This window comes from Sus scrofa, chromosome 1, assembly GCF_054392235.1.
Source record: "Sus scrofa isolate SSC_HxYL_T2T_F1_AM1 chromosome 1, Sscrofa_HxYL_maternal_Yorkshire_Landrace_v2.0, whole genome shotgun sequence".
Taxonomy (NCBI): Eukaryota; Metazoa; Chordata; class Mammalia; order Artiodactyla; family Suidae; genus Sus; species Sus scrofa.
In genome coordinates, this window is record NC_139383.1 from 186,155,884 (window position 1) to 186,173,727 (window position 17,844).

The 17,844-nt window shown below is 36.5% G+C and overlaps 1 protein-coding gene and 1 pseudogene across 2 annotated transcripts in view; both read left to right on the forward strand.

The window, feature by feature from the left end:
- Positions 1-17,844, forward strand: part of FANCM (FA complementation group M) — a 63,872-nt gene that overhangs the window by 30,198 nt on the left and 15,830 nt on the right. For both annotated transcript variants that reach the window (XM_003480459.5, XM_021101202.2), the window contains 7 exons: positions 1,046-1,259; positions 5,752-5,909; positions 7,497-7,652; positions 9,688-11,581; positions 15,825-15,916; positions 16,020-16,088; positions 17,679-17,807. In XM_003480459.5, coding sequence (XP_003480507.1) covers positions 1,046-1,259; positions 5,752-5,909; positions 7,497-7,652; positions 9,688-11,581; positions 15,825-15,916; positions 16,020-16,088; positions 17,679-17,807 — 2,712 coding nt within the window. The remainder of the gene's footprint in view (positions 1-1,045; positions 1,260-5,751; positions 5,910-7,496; positions 7,653-9,687; positions 11,582-15,824; positions 15,917-16,019; positions 16,089-17,678; positions 17,808-17,844) is intronic.
- LOC146406908 (U6 spliceosomal RNA) lies at positions 4,958-5,052 on the forward strand (annotated as a pseudogene).

Sequence of the window (17,844 nt, forward strand, 5' to 3'; positions counted from 1 at the left end):
ATTCTAAATAAAAGATTTCATTTGTAGGAGTTCTCAGCAGGTTAAGGACCTATCCTAACCTAAGCTAAGGGTAGTCTCCATAGGATGTGGGTTCAATCCCTGGCCTTGCTCAGTGGGTTAAGGATCAGGTGTTGCTGCAAGCTTTAGCATAGGTTGCAGTTGCAGCTCAGATCCAGTGTTGCTGTGGCTGTGGTATAGGCCTCGGGTGCAGCTCTGATTCGACTCCTAGCCTAGGAACTTCCATATCCTTCAGGTGCAGCTGTGACAACAACAAAAAAAGATAGATTTCCTTTGTACAGCTAAGCTTTTATCATAAATGGTTTTTTTTTTTGGGGGGGGGGTGTTTTTTGTTTTTGTTTTTTTTTTTTTTTTTTGCTTTTTAGGGCCACAGGTGTGGTATATGGAATTTCCAAGGCTAGGGGTCGAATTGGAGCTGCAGCTGCCAGCCTGTACCACAGCCACAACAACATGGCATCCAAGCTGTGTCTGTGACCTGTATCACAGCTCACAGCAATGCTGAATCCTTAACTCACTGAGTGAGGCCAGGGATCGAACCTGCATCCTCATGGATACTAGTCGGGTTCATTTCCCCTACGCCACGATGGGAACTCCCTATAGTGATAAATTTTGAAACGTTTCATCAAGAGTAAATTGTACAGACTTCAAATTTAAGATGAGAGATTTTTTTCTTTCTTTATTTAGTGGCCGCCCTGAGGCATATGGAAGTTTCTGGCTAGGGATTGAAACCGAGCCACAGGGACAACCTACACTGCAGCTGTGACAATGCTGGATCCTCTAACCCACAGTGCTGGGCCTGGATTAAATCTGTGCCTCCACAGCAAACTGAGCTGCTGCAGTTGGATTCTTAACCCACTGTACCACAGCAGGAACTCTGAGACAACAGATAATCTATTCTCCAAGTATTTAAGTGGATCAGGCTTTAATTTACTGTTTAGAATAAACTCAGATTAATATAATAGTTGCTTGTTGGGGCTAGGTGATTATTATAGAAATAATGTGATTTGACATTTGTTTGTTTTTGCAGACTTATAATCAAAGTCAGTCCAACAAAAGAAGTATTTATAAAGCTATTTCAGGTAACAAGCAGGTCCTTCATTTTTACCAAGGAAGTCCACGAATGGTTCCTGAAGGAATCAGTCCACAATTACATAAGATGTTCATTGCACCTGGTGTCTATGAACAAGAGAAGACTTCTTGGAACTTGCAACGAAAGTCATCTATCTTTTCCTCTATGAATGGTAAATAAGAATTTTTGCATTTGGGAGTTCCCGTCGTGGCGCAGTGGTTAACAGTGGTTAACGAATCCAACTAGGAACCATGAGGTTGCAGGTTCGATCCCTGGCCTCACTCAGTGAGTTAAGGATCTGGCGTTGCCATGAGCTGTGGTGTAGGTCGCAGACACGGCTCAAATCTGGCGTTGCTGTGGCTGTGGTGTAGGCTGGCAGCTACAGCTCCGATTGGACCCCTAGCCTGGGAACCTCCATATGCCACAGGTGTGGCCCGCAAAAGACAAAAAGACAAAAAATTACTTTTTTTTTTTTGCATTTGAGGCATACGTTTGTTTTCTTATTGTTCATTAGAAGGTCATATGCTGATATATTTCTTCTTTAAGAAAGTCAGTATACATTCTAGGATGTTATGATTGTTTACTTTGGAAAGGATAAGAGATTAGAAAGGAGACACTGGCAGTACAGAGTGAAGGAAACTCTGTTGGGAAAATTAATAATATCCTATCCTACCAACCCAGAGAATCCTCTTTACAAAATATAGAAAAGAAAGAAAATAGTTTTAATATTGAATAAGCATTAAGCCATATTACAATGTGCATTGTAAACAATCCACTAAGATAATACAAAGACAGAAAGAAAATTTTACCCTATTCATTCTCTCAACCAGTTGCAATCCTTTATATACATATTCTTAAGATTAAAAGTAACTTGTCCTCATATAAAAGGACAGCAGCATTTGCTATACATTCACCAAGTAATTGAGGTAGCCATTTGTGTTGCCTTTATACAAAGAAATAATAAAACTTCTCTCTCTCAGAGTTCCTGTCATGGCTCAGTGGTAACAAACCTGACTGATATCCCTATGGATGTTCACCACCATTACACCAGATAGTGGTGAAGTTAGACTAAGTTATTGGTTATATTGAGAAGGTGAGAAACAAATCCTTTGGTTTTGTATAGTAATCAGAGTGTTGCTAGCTTAAGAACTTCAGGGATTTTGATGATATCAAGAAAATGTCTTGAAATATTAGCACTTTAAAAATGAGAAACAAAGTTTCTCTTTTGAATTTTACTTAATCTTTTTTTTTTTTCTTTTTGTCTTTTTAGGGCCACACCTGCAGCATATAGAGGTTTCCAGGCTAGGTATTGAATTGGAGCTGTAGCCTCAGGCCTACTCCAGAGCCATAGCAACTTGGGATCCAAGCCTTGTCTGTGACCTATACCACAGCTCACAGCAACACCAGATCCTTAATCCACTGAGTGAGTCCAGGGATGGAACCCGCATTATCATGGATCCTAGTTGGGTTTGTTAGCCACGGAGCCACGACGGGAACTCCTTTTACTTAATCTTTAAGGAAGGCTTCTAAAGAGTCATAAAATCATGTAGCTATATACTGAAATTTGGAAGAAATCTTGAGGGTCATCTTATGCACTTACCTGTCAAGGTAGGAATGTTTTCTGCAACATTCTTATTAAATGTGTACTCAGCCTCAAATAGAACATCTCTGTTAATGGAAATTGCATTCTTTTTTTTTTTTTTTTTTTAAATGGCAACGCCAGGGGCATATGGAAATTCCTTGGCCAGGTTGAACCCTCAGCCTCTGAAGTGACCAAGTCCTGCAGTTGGGTTCCTAACTCACTGCACCATAGCAAGAACTCTGGAAATTCTCTTCTTTTTTTTTTTTTTTTTTTTTTTGGTATTTTCTAGGGCCACACTCACAGCATATAGAGGTTCCCAGGCTAGGGGTCTAATCGGAGCTGTAGCTCCGGCCTATGCCAGCGCCACAGAAACGTGGGATCTGAGCCACATCTTCGACCTACACTACAGGTCACAGTAATGCCGGATCCTTAACCCACTGAGTGAGGCCAGGGAATGAACCCAAAACCTCATGGTTTCTAGTCAGATTCATTAACCACTGAGCCACACTCTTGGAAATTCTCTTCTTTTATAAAGGTTCATTCCATTGTTGAAGAGAACAATGGAAGAATCCTTTTGTTGAAAAAAATCTGTAACTTTTTCTCATCAATTTAGTTTTGGTTTTGTTAACTGAAGAAAACACACACCCCCACACACCCCCACCCACCCCCTGTAAGTTGAGAATTATGTTTTATTCAGGGCATTACTGAAAACTATAGGCCAGGAATTAGCCTCTCAGATAGTTCTGAAGGACTGTTCCAAAGAGGTATGGGAGGTGTTTTGCTGGGAAAAAAAACACAAAAAACAAAACTAGTAGTTGAACATCAAAAGATTCCTGCTAATCACAAAATAGACATTTCAAATTAATCATTTTAGTGTAATTTTTATGTATGGAAAGATGCAAAAGTCTGAGCTCACTGAAATTATTCTTTTGATATTAAGCTCAGCTAATTAGGACCAATATCCTATTTTCCTCTATCCTAAAGCCCCCTCCAGGCAGCTGCAATGGCTGATGTCTTAATATCCTTTGTTTACTGAAATGGCTGGTGATTTTCTTTGTCCACAGCTTCTAGTTACAAAAAATGGTTTTGATCTCTGGTTTGCCTAGGTGGCAGTTCTTTATGTATTTAAGGATAGTATCTCTCAAGTTTGTTCTACTGGTGTTCATACCATGAAGTTTCCGTCCTAGTCACCTGCTTTGGACTCACTTAAATTTGTTAATGTTCTTTCCCTTAACTCAGGGCCATTAATCAGTATGTTTTGGATATGACTTTTAAACCTGATGTAAATCCACTTAATAGAACTATACCTACCTGTCATGAGTCTTTGCCCAATTTTTGGTTAAAATGAAAAGATAGTATATATTTTAAATTCTCTTGAATTTGTTTAACAGTAGCATCAAAACTTCATTAGGTTGGCATAAATTTTTCTTAGTGATCATTTTATTTTTATAAATGTTAATCATACGTTTGATGATTATTTGTAAAAAGTTACTGGGGATGGATGGTAAAATTCTAGAACCTGTCCTTTTTTTTTTTTTTTTTGGGCATTTTAGGTCCCCACCCACGGCATATGGAGGTTCCCAGGCCAGGGGTCTCATTGGAGCTATAGCTGCCGGCCCACCCCACAGCAGTGCAGGATCTGAGCCTCATCTGTGACCTACACCTAGCTGACGGCAATGCCAGATTCTTAACCCACTGAGCAAGGCCAGGGATCGAACCTGTAACCTCATGATTCCTAGTCTGATTCATTTCTGCTGTACCATGACGGAAGCTCCTAGAACCTGTCCTTTTTTAAAAAATTGAGATAATATTAGCTTATGTTCATTTTTCTGTGCCCTTTTCTTCTATTCCCTATGATATTTCAAGTGTCAATGATTTGTTTTGCCATGATAGTGAATATATATATATATATATATATATATATAATCTTCTTTTAAAAGTTTTAAAAATATTTATTTATATATATTTGTCTTTTTTTTTTAGGGCCATACCCACGGCATATGGAGGTTCCCAGGCTAGGGGTCCAATTGGAGCTGTGGCTGGCAGCCTACACCAGAGCCACAGCAATAGGGGATCTGAGCCACATGGATGCTAGCTGGGTTCCTTAACTGCTAAGCTACGAGGGGAACTCCATAAATTTTTTTTTAAATTTTTATGATTTTTATTTTTTTCATTATAGGTGATTTATAATCTTCTATATATTACTATATAATTCATTTGGGGTTAGAGGTCTGAATTTGTTTAAAGTGGCTAGGAGAAAGGAATACCTTTCTATTTTAAAAGTCTTAGTGCTCGCTTCGGCAGCACATATACTAAAGTTGGAAGATTAGCATGGCCCCTGCGCAAGGATGACACGCAAATTCGTGAAGCGTTCCATATTTTTTGCTGTACAGTGGGAAAATAAAAAAAATTATAAAAAAAATAAAAATAAAAAAATTTCCATGCAAATAAAAAAAAAATAAATAAAAAAAATAAAAGTCTTAGCGCCTCAGCTTGCTATATCTGAAAGGGATCTGAGAGATGACCTAGTTCAAACCTCTTATTTTAGAAAAGGTTCCCAAGTTAGTCTTTCCTGCCCTCTTTCAACCATTACCCTACCTACCTCATTTGAGACTTAAGCTAAAAACCTTTTTTAGTCTTGGCATCTCTCTCTCCTCCCTTTCCACCCTTCCACTCCCTGCCCCACCACCAGTTTCAGGTGACTTTTATGATACTATTATAATAGGTTATGATACTAGTTTTCACTTGTAAAGTGTTTCCTGACATGTCTTAGACAACAAAATGGAGAGTCTGAGAGCCTAGCTATCTGGTGCTATTTTGTTAATGAAGTCATTACCAAAGTTAGCTCTATACAGAAGGGTGCACTACTACTTTCAAAGTGGTGAGATGAATTTAGGAGATATGTGGAAGCAGGAAGTGATAACCAGAGTGATTATACTTAGAAAACTAATTTTAAAAAATAAAATCAGTGGCTTAGGAGAAAAAAGTAGACATAAATAGAGAGTTTGAGTTGATGTCATGTATTTTGTGTTTGCCTAGCATATTTTTTTACACCTCTTTTCAATTTTTTTTGAACTTACAGGAATGAGGCAAAATCATTTGAAGAAAGATTGGTTTTTATCAAAGGAAGAATTTCAGTTATGGAGCAGACGATACAGATTAAGAGACAGTGATGAAATTAAGGAAATAGTATTGCCTCAAGTTCAGTTTCTATCTTTACAGAGTGAGGAGAACAGACCAGTAAGTTGAACATGTTCTAGACACTTTTTATAGTGATTATGTAATAGCTTTGGGAGTAAAGAGAATGTATGTCCATGATCAGAATGTCAACCTAATGTAAAAACTAAGAATGTAATTAAGCAGTCTAAAAAAGAATATTAAATCTAACCCGGTAAAACTAATAATTTTCTTATATTCCTTATTGTATATATATTTTTACAGACTGTAATATATTTACATAAGTTCTGACTTTTCTTTATTACTTTCTGCGTATGAACATTTCTATGTAGGTATAATGCGTATAGTTGTTATATTATTCTGCAATATACCATGCTTTGTTTGGCTATTTCCCTGTCTTGTTTTAGAATTATTTTCAGTGTATTACTAATATGCTTTTTCAGTATAAAATCATGAGCATCTTTGTACAAGGTAATTTTTTTTTTTTGGTCTTTTTAGGGCTGCCCCCATGGCATACAGAAGTTGCCAGGCTAAGGACAGAAACAGAGCTGTAGCCTCCGGCTCATGCCACAGCCACTGCAACTTGGGATCTGAGCTGTGTCAGTGGCCTACACCACAGCTCAGGCAACGCCAGACCTTAACCCACTGAGAGGGGCCAGGGAACAAACCTGCGTCCTCATGGATACTAGTCAGGTTCACGACTGCTGAGCCACAACGGGAACTCCTAAAAATATATTTAAAAGGGCATCTTGTTACTTTATGAATTTTTTTTCTTTTTTCTTCTGAAATTTTAAATGAATTAAAATTTAAATGAATTAAATGAATTAAAATTTAATTAAAAATTAAAAAATTAAAATTAATTAAATAATTTAAATGAATTAAAAATTTTAAATGAATTAAAATTGTTTACAGTAGTGGATTATCTGTATATTAAGTATTTTATTTTTTATTTTTTTAAATTTTTAAATTTTTTTTTATTTTTTCCCGCTGTACAGCATGGGGACCAAGTTACTCTTACATGTATACATTTTTTCCCCCACCCTTTGTTCTGTTGCAGTATGAGTAGCTAGACATAGTTCTCAATGCTACTCAGCAGGATCTCCTTGTAAATCTATTCTAAGTTGTATCTGATAAGCCCAAGCTCCCCGATCCCTCCCACTCCCTCTCCCATTAGGTAGCCACAAGTCTATTCTCCAAGTCCATGATTTTCTTTTCTGTGGAAATGTTCATTTGTGCTGGATATTAGATTCCAGTTATAAGTGATATCATATGGTATTTGTCTTTGTCTTTCTGACTCATTTCACTCAGTTTGAGAGTCTCTAGTTCCATCCATGTTGCTGCAAATGCCATTATGTCATTCTTTTTTATGGCTGAGTAGTATTCCATTGTGTATATATACCACATCTTCCTAATCCAATCATCTGTCAATGGACATTTGGGTTGTTTCCATGTCCTGGCTATTGTGAATAGTGCTGCAACAAACATGCAGGTGCATGTGTCTCTTTTAAGTAGAGTTTTGTCCGGATAGATGCCTAAGAGTGTGATTGCAGGGTCATATGGAAGTTCTATGTTGTATAGTAAGTGTTTTTTAAATCAGCCTTTGATATCCAAGTATGTGTTTTTTTATTATGTTAAAAATTGTTAATCAAGACTCAAGAACTAGCAGCTGGAGTTCGTCAGCTCTCTCTCTGTGAATGGAGACTGTGGCAGGATCATCCTTTGCCTACATATCAAGTCAACCATTCAGATCGATGCCACCATTTCATAAATATTATGCAAATGATAGAAGGAATGAGACATGAGGAGGTAGGGTTCTACTATACTTTCTCTTGCTGGGGTATGATGGTGAAACTAGAATACTTAATTTTTATTCTTCTTAATTTGAAGTCATTATTATAAGAAATATGAATTATAAATAATCGCAGCTAGACTGTTTTGTTTTTCCATATAGCTCCTTGTGATCTCAGTGAGGAACTAGTTTTCTGCTTAGGAGAAGTAGGCCTAATTAGAAGTTCATCTGTAAATATTGATAGACCAGAGTAAAATTTTAACATAGTGATTGATTTGTATAAGCTGTTTATAAGGCTAATTTAGGATTCTTGTTAGATTGGGATTTATTAAAAATATTCTCCATGGTATAGGCCATTTGGCACATTTCTTTTGTCCTGGTGGTAATTTAGAGAATTACCAATTCCCTGAACAGTTTCTCCATTATTCTTCTTTGAAGGAGAATGAATTGTGAAATCCAAAATGCCTGGATTAGTCACAACTTTACTTCTAAGTAATCGTGCAACTATAATTTAATATCTTTGTGCCTCAGTTTCATCTGTAAAATGGGGATAATGATAGTACTTTCTTCACAAGGTTGTTGTGAGTATTAAATGATTTAATATAAGTAAAGCAATTGCAATAGTAACTGGCACATAGTATGCAATAGATTGTAGCTGCTGTTTTTATTATTAGCTGTTCTTTGTTAGTACAAGTAACTAAAGTAATTATTTGTGGATTGCAACAAAGCCTGTGCCATCAGATGAACACCAAATAATTTAATGCCTTCTGTATGGTGTGGTGTTTTCTAGGCCCTGTGGTAAAGAAGCCAGATAAAATATTCTTTCTTGGGGGAGCATATATACTAGCAGGTAGATGGACGTTCTTATATTAGTATTTATTGTATTTACTGTTCAAAAAGTGGAGCATTAACTGCTTAAGTCCCTAAATAGTAGAGGAATCTTGACTAAAGTGGCATTCATGGGCAAGAGGGAAGGATGCGTCAGTGGTGGTGAGGTCTCTAGTTTTAGATTTAGAGGTAAAATTTGGAAATTCACTATAAGAGTTCTTAGGAAATTGGTTAAAAATAGTATATTCTAGCCTACAGCCTAGAAGAAATATAAGTCCTGTTATTTCAGATATTCTAAAAGCTGTTCTTAGTTTACGTTCATCAAGAGAGTAAATTTAACATATGTATGTGTTTTTCATTTATATATATTAATTTCTGAAATATCTTTTTAGGAAGTTAGAATAAATGTTCAATTAAATGTTAGAAGTGAAAAAAGGAGTTCCCGTCGTGGTGCAGTGGTTAACGAATCCAACTAGGAACCATGAGGTTGCGGGTTCGGTCCCTGCCCTTGCTCAGTGGGTTAATGATCCGGCGTTGCCATGAGCTGTGGTGTAGGTTGCAGACGCGGCTCGGATCCCGCGTTGCTGTGGCTATGGCGTAGGCAGGTGGCTACAGCTCGGATTCGACCCCTAGCCTGGGAACCTCCATATGCCGCGGGAGTGGCCCAAGAAATAGCAAAAAGACAAAAAAAAAAAAAAAAAAAGTGAAAAAAACCTAATGTTTATAATCTTATTTTATATATTCAATAAATTTGCACTTTTACAAATTGTTATCATGGGTCTCGTATTAAGTACTGGGAATACAAAAATATTAACTGATTCAAGATAGTTTCACAGTAGTGTCATTTCTAATATTGCTTGACTTAACAGAATAACTTTTTAAAGAATAAAAAAAAATCACCTGAGAGAGATCCCACTGTGGCGCAATGCAGTTGGCGGCATCTTTGCATCACCAGGATATAGGTTCAATCCCTAGCCTGGCACAGTAGGTTAAAGGATCTGGTGGTGGTGTTGCTGCAGTGTAGATGCAGTTGTGGCTCAGATCTGATCACTAGCACAGGACCTCCATATGCCAAGGAGCAGCCAAAAAACAAACAAAAGAAAATCATTGGAATAATGTATTATTGTTTAGAAAATATTTTAACAGAGTGAAACTCATCTCTTAGAATTGGCTTTTTTGTTTTGTTTTGTTTTCCTGTGACTTTTTCATTTTCCTTCTTTATAGGGAGAATGCAGCTATGAATTGGAAATTAAATCTTATTTACAAGTGGAAGATATTAGCTCAACCTTTAGTATTTCTAAGAATGGTGCCTTTACTAGTAAGAAGAAATCTTCATTTCCAAAGAGTATAAATCAAGACAGATCATTCCTGATGACAGAATCTGATGAAGAATTTGCTGAAATTTTTAAACAAACTCATATCAAACCTACTAAAATTGCATCTGTAAAGAAGAAAGCTTCTAAAGAACTGAAAAAAGGTCAACCTAAAAAAGAAAATAAGAATGTTGTCATAGATTCTTTAGATACTAATGGCAATTCTGCTACTGAAGATATTTTTCAGGTAGACCTACTAAATGATAAAAAAGCATCAGATATAGATGAAGTTGCTGCCACAGGGGCTATCAATGAATATGTTGCTAATAAGTCATGTGGTTTATTGACAGATTGTCAGTTTATAAATAAATCTACTAGTTCATTTACTGGAAGTTTTTCAGATTCTGGTTATAACAGTTTCAGCGATGAGAAATCTCTTTCATCTAGCTTATTTTTCCCATTTGAGGATGAACTTTATGTAGCTGGAACAGATGACCCAATTTATAATTGTCATTTATTAACAAAAGAGGTACTAACTAATGTAGAGAGATTTTTATCTCATTCCCCTCCTCCCCTCAGTGGACTCTCAAATTTGGAATATGAAATTTCTAAGGGTTCTGCACTTGAGAACTTGCTTTTTCTACCCAGCACAGAGTGTTTACAGAATGATCAATCCATCTGTTTGATGTCACATTCAGCTGTAAATTCTCAACAGAATTTAGAATTAAGTTCACTTAAATGTATTACTCTTCCTGCTGAAAAAAATTGCCTTTCTGGTACAACGAATGATACCATTATTGATGAGCCAAACTACTGTGACTATGATATAGTACATAAAGATATTAAAAATGAAAATTTAGTATCTAACAATCATATTCAAATAAACACAGGCCCTCCAAAGTGTTTTGTTGAAGAAAAGCATCCTGATATTGCTAACTATGGCCTCCCAGTATTGCATTCTGATCAGGATGAGAGTTTACCATTATTTGAAGATGTTGATACAGAGTTCAATGACGTGAGCCTTTCTCCCTTGAATAGTAAATGCAAATCTTTATGTGTGTCAGACAAAACTGCTGTAAATGAAATGGCACTGGTTTCTCAGTTCTTAATTTCTGATGAACTTTTGTTAGACAATAATTCTGAACCCCAAGATCAAATTATTGGTGATACTGTTAGTTGGAAACATGAAGATTTGAGAGATGTACATGAGGAAAAATTGAAGAATGATGAATATGGTTTTGACTGCTCTAAGTATTTATTTTCTGTTACATTTGACTTAGGATTTTGTAGTCCAGATTCTGATGATGAAATATTAGAACATGCATCAGATACAAATAAGAATAAAGTTTCAGATGATCTACCTGGAAGGCATTTAGATATTAAGGAGATAAGTGATGCAAATTGTGTTTCACATCAAGCAGCAATACCAAGAGACCAAGTTGATAGTTCTATGAGCATAAGTGTTACTAACCCATCAAGTGAAGATAAGCAGAATCCAACTTTAACGTGTTTTCCAATGAGTGCTGCAAAAAATAAGAAAGGTACATCCCCTGGTTATTCTCAATTTTCTTTGCCAGTAGGAGAAAAAATTGTGAGCACGCCCCTTTGTAAATCAAACACACGAAACTCATTTTCCAAGAAGAGAATAGATATGGCTAGGAATTCAGATTCTAATAAGGGAAAAGTAAATCTACAAAGTTTCAAAGAAACATTGAATTCAACTTTTGACAATTCAGGATTTTCTATAGAAAAGGATAAAAGCAAGGAACAAATCAATCTGCATCAATCCCGCCATTCTGCTGAAGGTAAGATTCCAACTATATAAAAAACACATTGTTTTAGAATGATTACTTTGGATCAGATTCTGTAATTTTTCAAAATGTAATTTCTCAATATGTGGTGTGTTGAATTAGGTAAATCATGTACTTAACTATATATTTCTTAAGTATATTCTTACTAAGACTTGTTTTATCTAAATATTCGTGCATGCTGTGGAAAAAGCATTATGCTAGACACTGAAATATAGAAATATAAGATTTGGCCCTAGCCTTTGACTGTAAAACACAAACAATTATGTGGCATATACATTTGAAAAGGTATCAGTAAAATGTGAAAATAGCTACCAAATGAATAATAAGATAGCAGACATTTAGAATGTTCAAAAGATGAAAAATTTTTGAACTGAATTAGATTGGAAATGTTGACTTTTAATGTAGATTTTAATTTTGGCTCCTCAGGAATATTTATGATTTGAATTTGTTGAAATAATCAAGGGAGAATTTAGATGTTATAAAATGATAAAAACAGAGGGAAAAAAGGAAAGTGTTAGACTTTGAGGGGATAGTATAAAGTAGAGGTTTTTGTTTTGTTTTTAGGCTGCATCTGCAGCATATGGAAGTTCCCAGGCTAGGGATCGAATCAGAGCTATAGCCACTAGCCTACACCACAGCCACAGCAATGTGGGATCTGAGCCACATCTGCAACCTACACCACAGCTCATGGCAACGCCAGATCCCCAATCCACCTAGCAAGGCCACGGATCAAACCCACATCCTCATAGCTCCTAGTCAGGCTTGTTAACCACTGAGCCATGAAGGAACTTCTTCAAGTAGAGGATTTATATAGCACAGAATGTGAGGAGAAATTTACTGTTTGTGTATAAAAAATTACTCCCCCAAATTTAGGAGCTTAAAATAACATTTATCTCACAGTTTCTGTAGTTTAGGAATTTGAGAGTTGCTTAACTAGGTGGTTCTGGCTTAGCATATCTCATGAGATTATAGTCAAGATTTCACCTGGGGTTACGGTCATCTGAAGACTTAAGTGAGCATGTAGAACCTGCTTTCAGGATGGCTTATTTGGAAGGGGAGAGGAGGGTGATGGTAGGCACACAGGAATCTCTGGTCCATAGCAATTCTAAAATCTAGTAGAAATGAGATTGAAAGTTTCTTTTTTCTTTTTCTTTTTTCTTTTTTTTTTTTGTCTTTTTGTCTTTTCTAGGGCTGCTCCTGGGGCATATGGAGGTTCCCAGGCTAGGGGTTTAATCGGAGCTGTAGCTGCTGGCCTATGCCAGAGCCACAGCAACGCAGGATCCGAGCTGAGTCTGCGACCTACACCACAGCTCATGGCAATGCTGGATCATTAACCCACTGAGCAAGGCCAGGGATTGAACCCTCAACCCCATGGTTCCTAGTCGGATTCGTTACCCACTGCACCACGATGGGAACTCCGAAGGTTTCTTGATTAGTACTCAAAGCCTGGGAATAATTAATAGCCTTGACCTCTTCAATGGCTATTAATCTTCCTACAAACAATTCCTTTGAGACTTTTCATGCTTTTACTAGCTCTCCTCAAAAATCCGTTCTGCTGACTTTCTAGTTGTAAAGCTATGTCCACAGTTTAGGTTTGGTATTCAGTTCCTTATTTCCAGGTACCAAATCTGTATTATCTATCTCTTGCTGTGTAACAAATTTCCCCTCAAAATTAATAGCTTAAAACAACAAACAGGTATTATTTCACCATCCCTCTGAACTAGGAATTCCAGAATGGCTTAGCTGAGTGTTCTAGATATTTAAGAAGTTGCAGTCAAGATGTTGGCCAAATCTGCACTTATCTGAAGGCTTGAATAAGCCTGGAGGATCACATTGCTCTTGGTTAAGAGGACTCAGTTTCTTACTATGTGGGTCTCTCCATAAAGTTACTTCCTATGTTCTAACCATATAGCATCTAGCTTCTTCCAGATTGTGTGATGAGAGAGAGCAAAAAGCAAGAAGGAGGTCTTTTATGACCTAGACTCTGAAGTAACATACCTTCACTTTCATTATATTCTTTTGTTAGACGCAAATGACCAAGTTTGGCCTACTTTCCAGGATAAAGGAATTAAGATCCACCTCTTGAATAACAGGCATATCGGAGGATTTATGAATCTATCCTAAAACAACCACAGGTTTTTTTTTTTTTGTCTTTTTTGTTGTTGTTGTTGCTATTTCTTGGGCCGCTCCCGTGGCATATGGAGGTTCCCAGGCTAGGGGTTGAATCGGAGCTGTAGCCACCGGCCTACGCCAGAGCCACAGCAACGCAGGATCCGAGCCGCATCTGCAACCTACACCACAGCTCACAGCAACGCTGGATCGTTAACCCACTGAGCAAGGGCAGGGACCGAACCCGCAACCTCATGGTTCCTAGTCGGATTCGTTAACCACTGCGCCACGATGGGAACTCCGCAACCACAGGTTTTTATACAAGGTTTCTGAAAGACACACACAAAAAAAGTGTCTTCAATCAAAATTTTATGAAAGTGCAAAAATAGAGCTTTCTTTAAGTACCTGGAAATTTGAAGGATTTGATTTTACATGAGTTTTTATTAGCATTCTTTCCACCCATATAATGTTGTTCCCATTACAACATTTGGTTGGCTACCAATTTTTTAAAAAAATGTAGTTGATTTACAATGTTGTAAATCTTCTTCTTTTAGTTTTACATCTTTTAAAGTTTTTTGCTTCTTTTAGTTTTTTGCTTTTTAGTGCCACACCCATGGCATATGGAAGTTCCCAGGCTAGGGGTCAAATTGGAGCTACAGCTGCCAGCCTATGCCATAGCCACAGCAATGCCCGATCTGAGCCACATCTGTGACCTACACCACAGCTCGTGGCAATGCCAGATCCTTAATCCACTGAGTGGGGCCAGGAATTGAACCCACGTCTTTATGGATACTAATCGGGTTCCTAACCCGCTGAGCCACAATGGGAACTCCATGACATCTTCTTTATTCGTCTGTCATTGGATATTTAGGTTGTTTCCATGTCTTGGCTATTGCAGATAGTACTGCTGTGAACTTAGGGGTGCATGCATCTTTTTGAATTATAGTTTTGTCTGGATATATGCCCAGGAGTGGGATTGCTGGATCATGTAGCAACTCTATTTTTAGTTTTTTTTGAGGACCCTGTAACTCTTCTCCATAATGGCTGCACCAGCTTACATTCACACCAAGTGTACAAGGGTTCCCTTTTCTCCACACCCTTTCCAGAATTTGTTATTTGTAGATGTTTTAATGCTGGCCGTTCTGACTGGTGTGAGGTGGTACCTCATTAGTTCTGATTTGCATTTCTCTAATAATTAGCGATGTTGAACATCTTTTCATGTGACTGTTGGCTATTTTCTTTGGAGAAATGTCTATTTAGTTCTTCTGCCCATTTTTTGATTGCATTGTTTTTTTATTGTTGAGTTGTATGATGTTTCTATATTTTGGAGATTAAGCCCTTGTCAGTCACACTGTTTGCAAAAAAGTCAGTAAGTTGTCTTTTCATTTTGTTTCCAATCTCCTTTGCTGTGCAAAAAGCTTGTCAGTTTGGTTAGGTCCAATATGTTTATTTTTGCTTTTACTTCTGTTGCCTTAGGAGACCGACTTAAAAAAAGCATTTGTACAATTTATGTTAGATAAATTTTTGCCTATGATCTCTTATAGGAGTTTTATGGTGTCATGCTTAAGTCTTTAAGCCATGTTGGGTTTATTTTTGTATATGTCATGAGGGTGTGTTATAATTTCATTAATTTACATGTGGATGGGGTGACTACCAATTTTTATTTTAATAGTTATGCACACACACATGTATATGTACACATATACGTACTTATGTACATAAAAAATATATTTGTATTGTTTTGTAGCCTTCAACTGGAAAGAGAATGAGACATAAAGGGCAGTAAGACTATAGTAGATTTTAGAGACAAATTGTAGAACCATTGACTAATAATTATATTTTGTACCCTTCTGGTATTTTTCAGTTAATTTGTAAAATTGAGCCTGAGTTAAATATGTGTTTATTATCAAGATTTATCATTTCTTAATTTCTTCACTGACACTGGTTTTATTTTTCTGTCTTTTCCTATGCTGATTTTTGGACCAAACTCCTAAAAAACTATCTTGTTTGAGAGTGAATAAATGTTGAGATTGCCAGAAACAATTCTTATTTTACCCATCAATAAAATAGATTGTTGTGTTTGGATAAACTTAAATATGTTGACAAATTATTTTTTAATAAATTTTAGATGAACAATTGACAAGCAGTGAAAGTGAAGATGATGAGATTTTCCAAAGAAAAAGTAAAAAAAATAAAAGAAATGTTTTAGAATCCCCTGAGGTGAGTCATTCATTAATAACAATAACTTGATCATATAAAGGTTTTTGTTCCTCTTGAATCTTTCTTTTTTAAATGTTTTACTTTATTTATCTACTTTATCTAGAATCAGAAAAATAGTGAAGTTGATTCTCCACTTCATGCTGTCAAAAAGCGAAGGGTTCCTCCAAACAGAGTAAGTAAATAACAAATAATGTTATAGTAATTCAAATTATTTCGGAGTAAATATTACAAGAAAAATATGTGTATAGATGAACATAGGTATGTTTGGTCTTACAGATATATGTTTAACAGAAAAATAGATAGTAAATCCTGTGCGACTGGAATTTCTGTTTTAATTTTAAACTCTCTCAAAAAGCTATCCCTATTTTTGTCATTATACTTCAGCAACTCAGCAAATGTTGAATAAATACCTACTCTGTACCTACTGTGTAAGGTGCTGGGGATACTATAAAGATTATTTCCTGGGTTTTTTTTTTTTGTTTGTTTTTTGTTTTTTTTGGTATTTAGGGTGACACCTGCAGCATATGGAAGTTCCCAAGGCTAGGAGTTGAATCGGAGCTGCAGCTGCTGGCCTACACCACAGCCATAGCAACACCAGATCTGAGCCAGGTCTCTGACCTATGCCACAGCTCATGGCAGTACCCGAGGCTCAATTCACTAAGCAAGGCCACTATCCTCACGGATACTAGTTGGGTTCGTAACTCTCTAAGCCACAACAGGATCTCCTGTGGTACTGTTTTAAGTCTACAATCCAGTTGGAAAGGTAGATAAGTAAAGAGTTAATATCAATATAATTTTTTAAAGTTAAGTGATAAGAAAAGATAAGCCCTTAACTTTGGAGATAATATCTTACTTAAATTTTAAAGTGTATGTGGCAGTTAGGGAAGAGAAAAGGGAGAAGGAATGGTATTCCCAACAGCTTAAAGAATCACACCTGTTTCCTGTGGGGAATCAGCATCTCTTACTGTTGGATTGTAGAGACAAAAAGTATCAGGAAGTAAAATTGGAGAAAAATTGAAGTGAGTTTTTGGAAGGCCTTATTCTTTCATTTGCTTACTGAATGGGTTTGAAAGCAGGGAAAAAAAGGAGTCCAGGATGACTCTCTGGTTTTGGCTTAGGCTAGTTGGCAGATGTGCCACATCTTTAGAGAAAACAAGAAAAAAACAGTAAGTTCAGTGTTGAATATATACAAGTTTAAAGTTCATGATAGTAAAGTGACAGTATCTAGCAGGTACTGTTGACTATATGAATGTGAATTTTGGATGGGGGGGCAGGCCTTAAGGGCAATAACATTCATTTATCATCAGTTTATAGCTGATAGCTAAATTCTGAGATTTGGAAATCTTGTGTGTTTTAATTCTCTAATATAAAATACTATAATTTGTACAAAATTAAAAATGCAATCGGTCCATATTAACTTTGTATATTTATATAAAACTTTATTAGAAAAATAGCTTTGGAGTTCCTGTTTTGGCTCAGTGGGTTAAGAATCTGACTAGTATCCATGAGAATTTGGGTTCAATCCCAGGCTTGCTCAGTGGTTAAAGGAGTGCAGCTGTGGCTGTGGCATAGGTCACAGCTGCAGCTCCAATTTGACCCCTAGCCTGGAAATTTCCATATGCTGTGGGAGTGGCAAAAAAAAAGTTTAGATCAGCTATCTAAAAAGAAAAAAATGGAAATAGAAGCAACAACCCTTGAGAAACACATTAAGATACAACACTCCAATTATATTTTCTTATGCAAGAATTTTATTGAATTATAGTTAGATTTTTCATCTAGTGATGAGAGTGAGAATTTTCATAAACGAGATGCACAATCAGAAGACTGCATGGATGATAATGGGAATGCCAGAAGAGGTATCAAAGTCCGAAAGAGACAGAGTCACTTAAAGGTAAACTTTTTTTGGTTTCTTTCATATAGATATACTA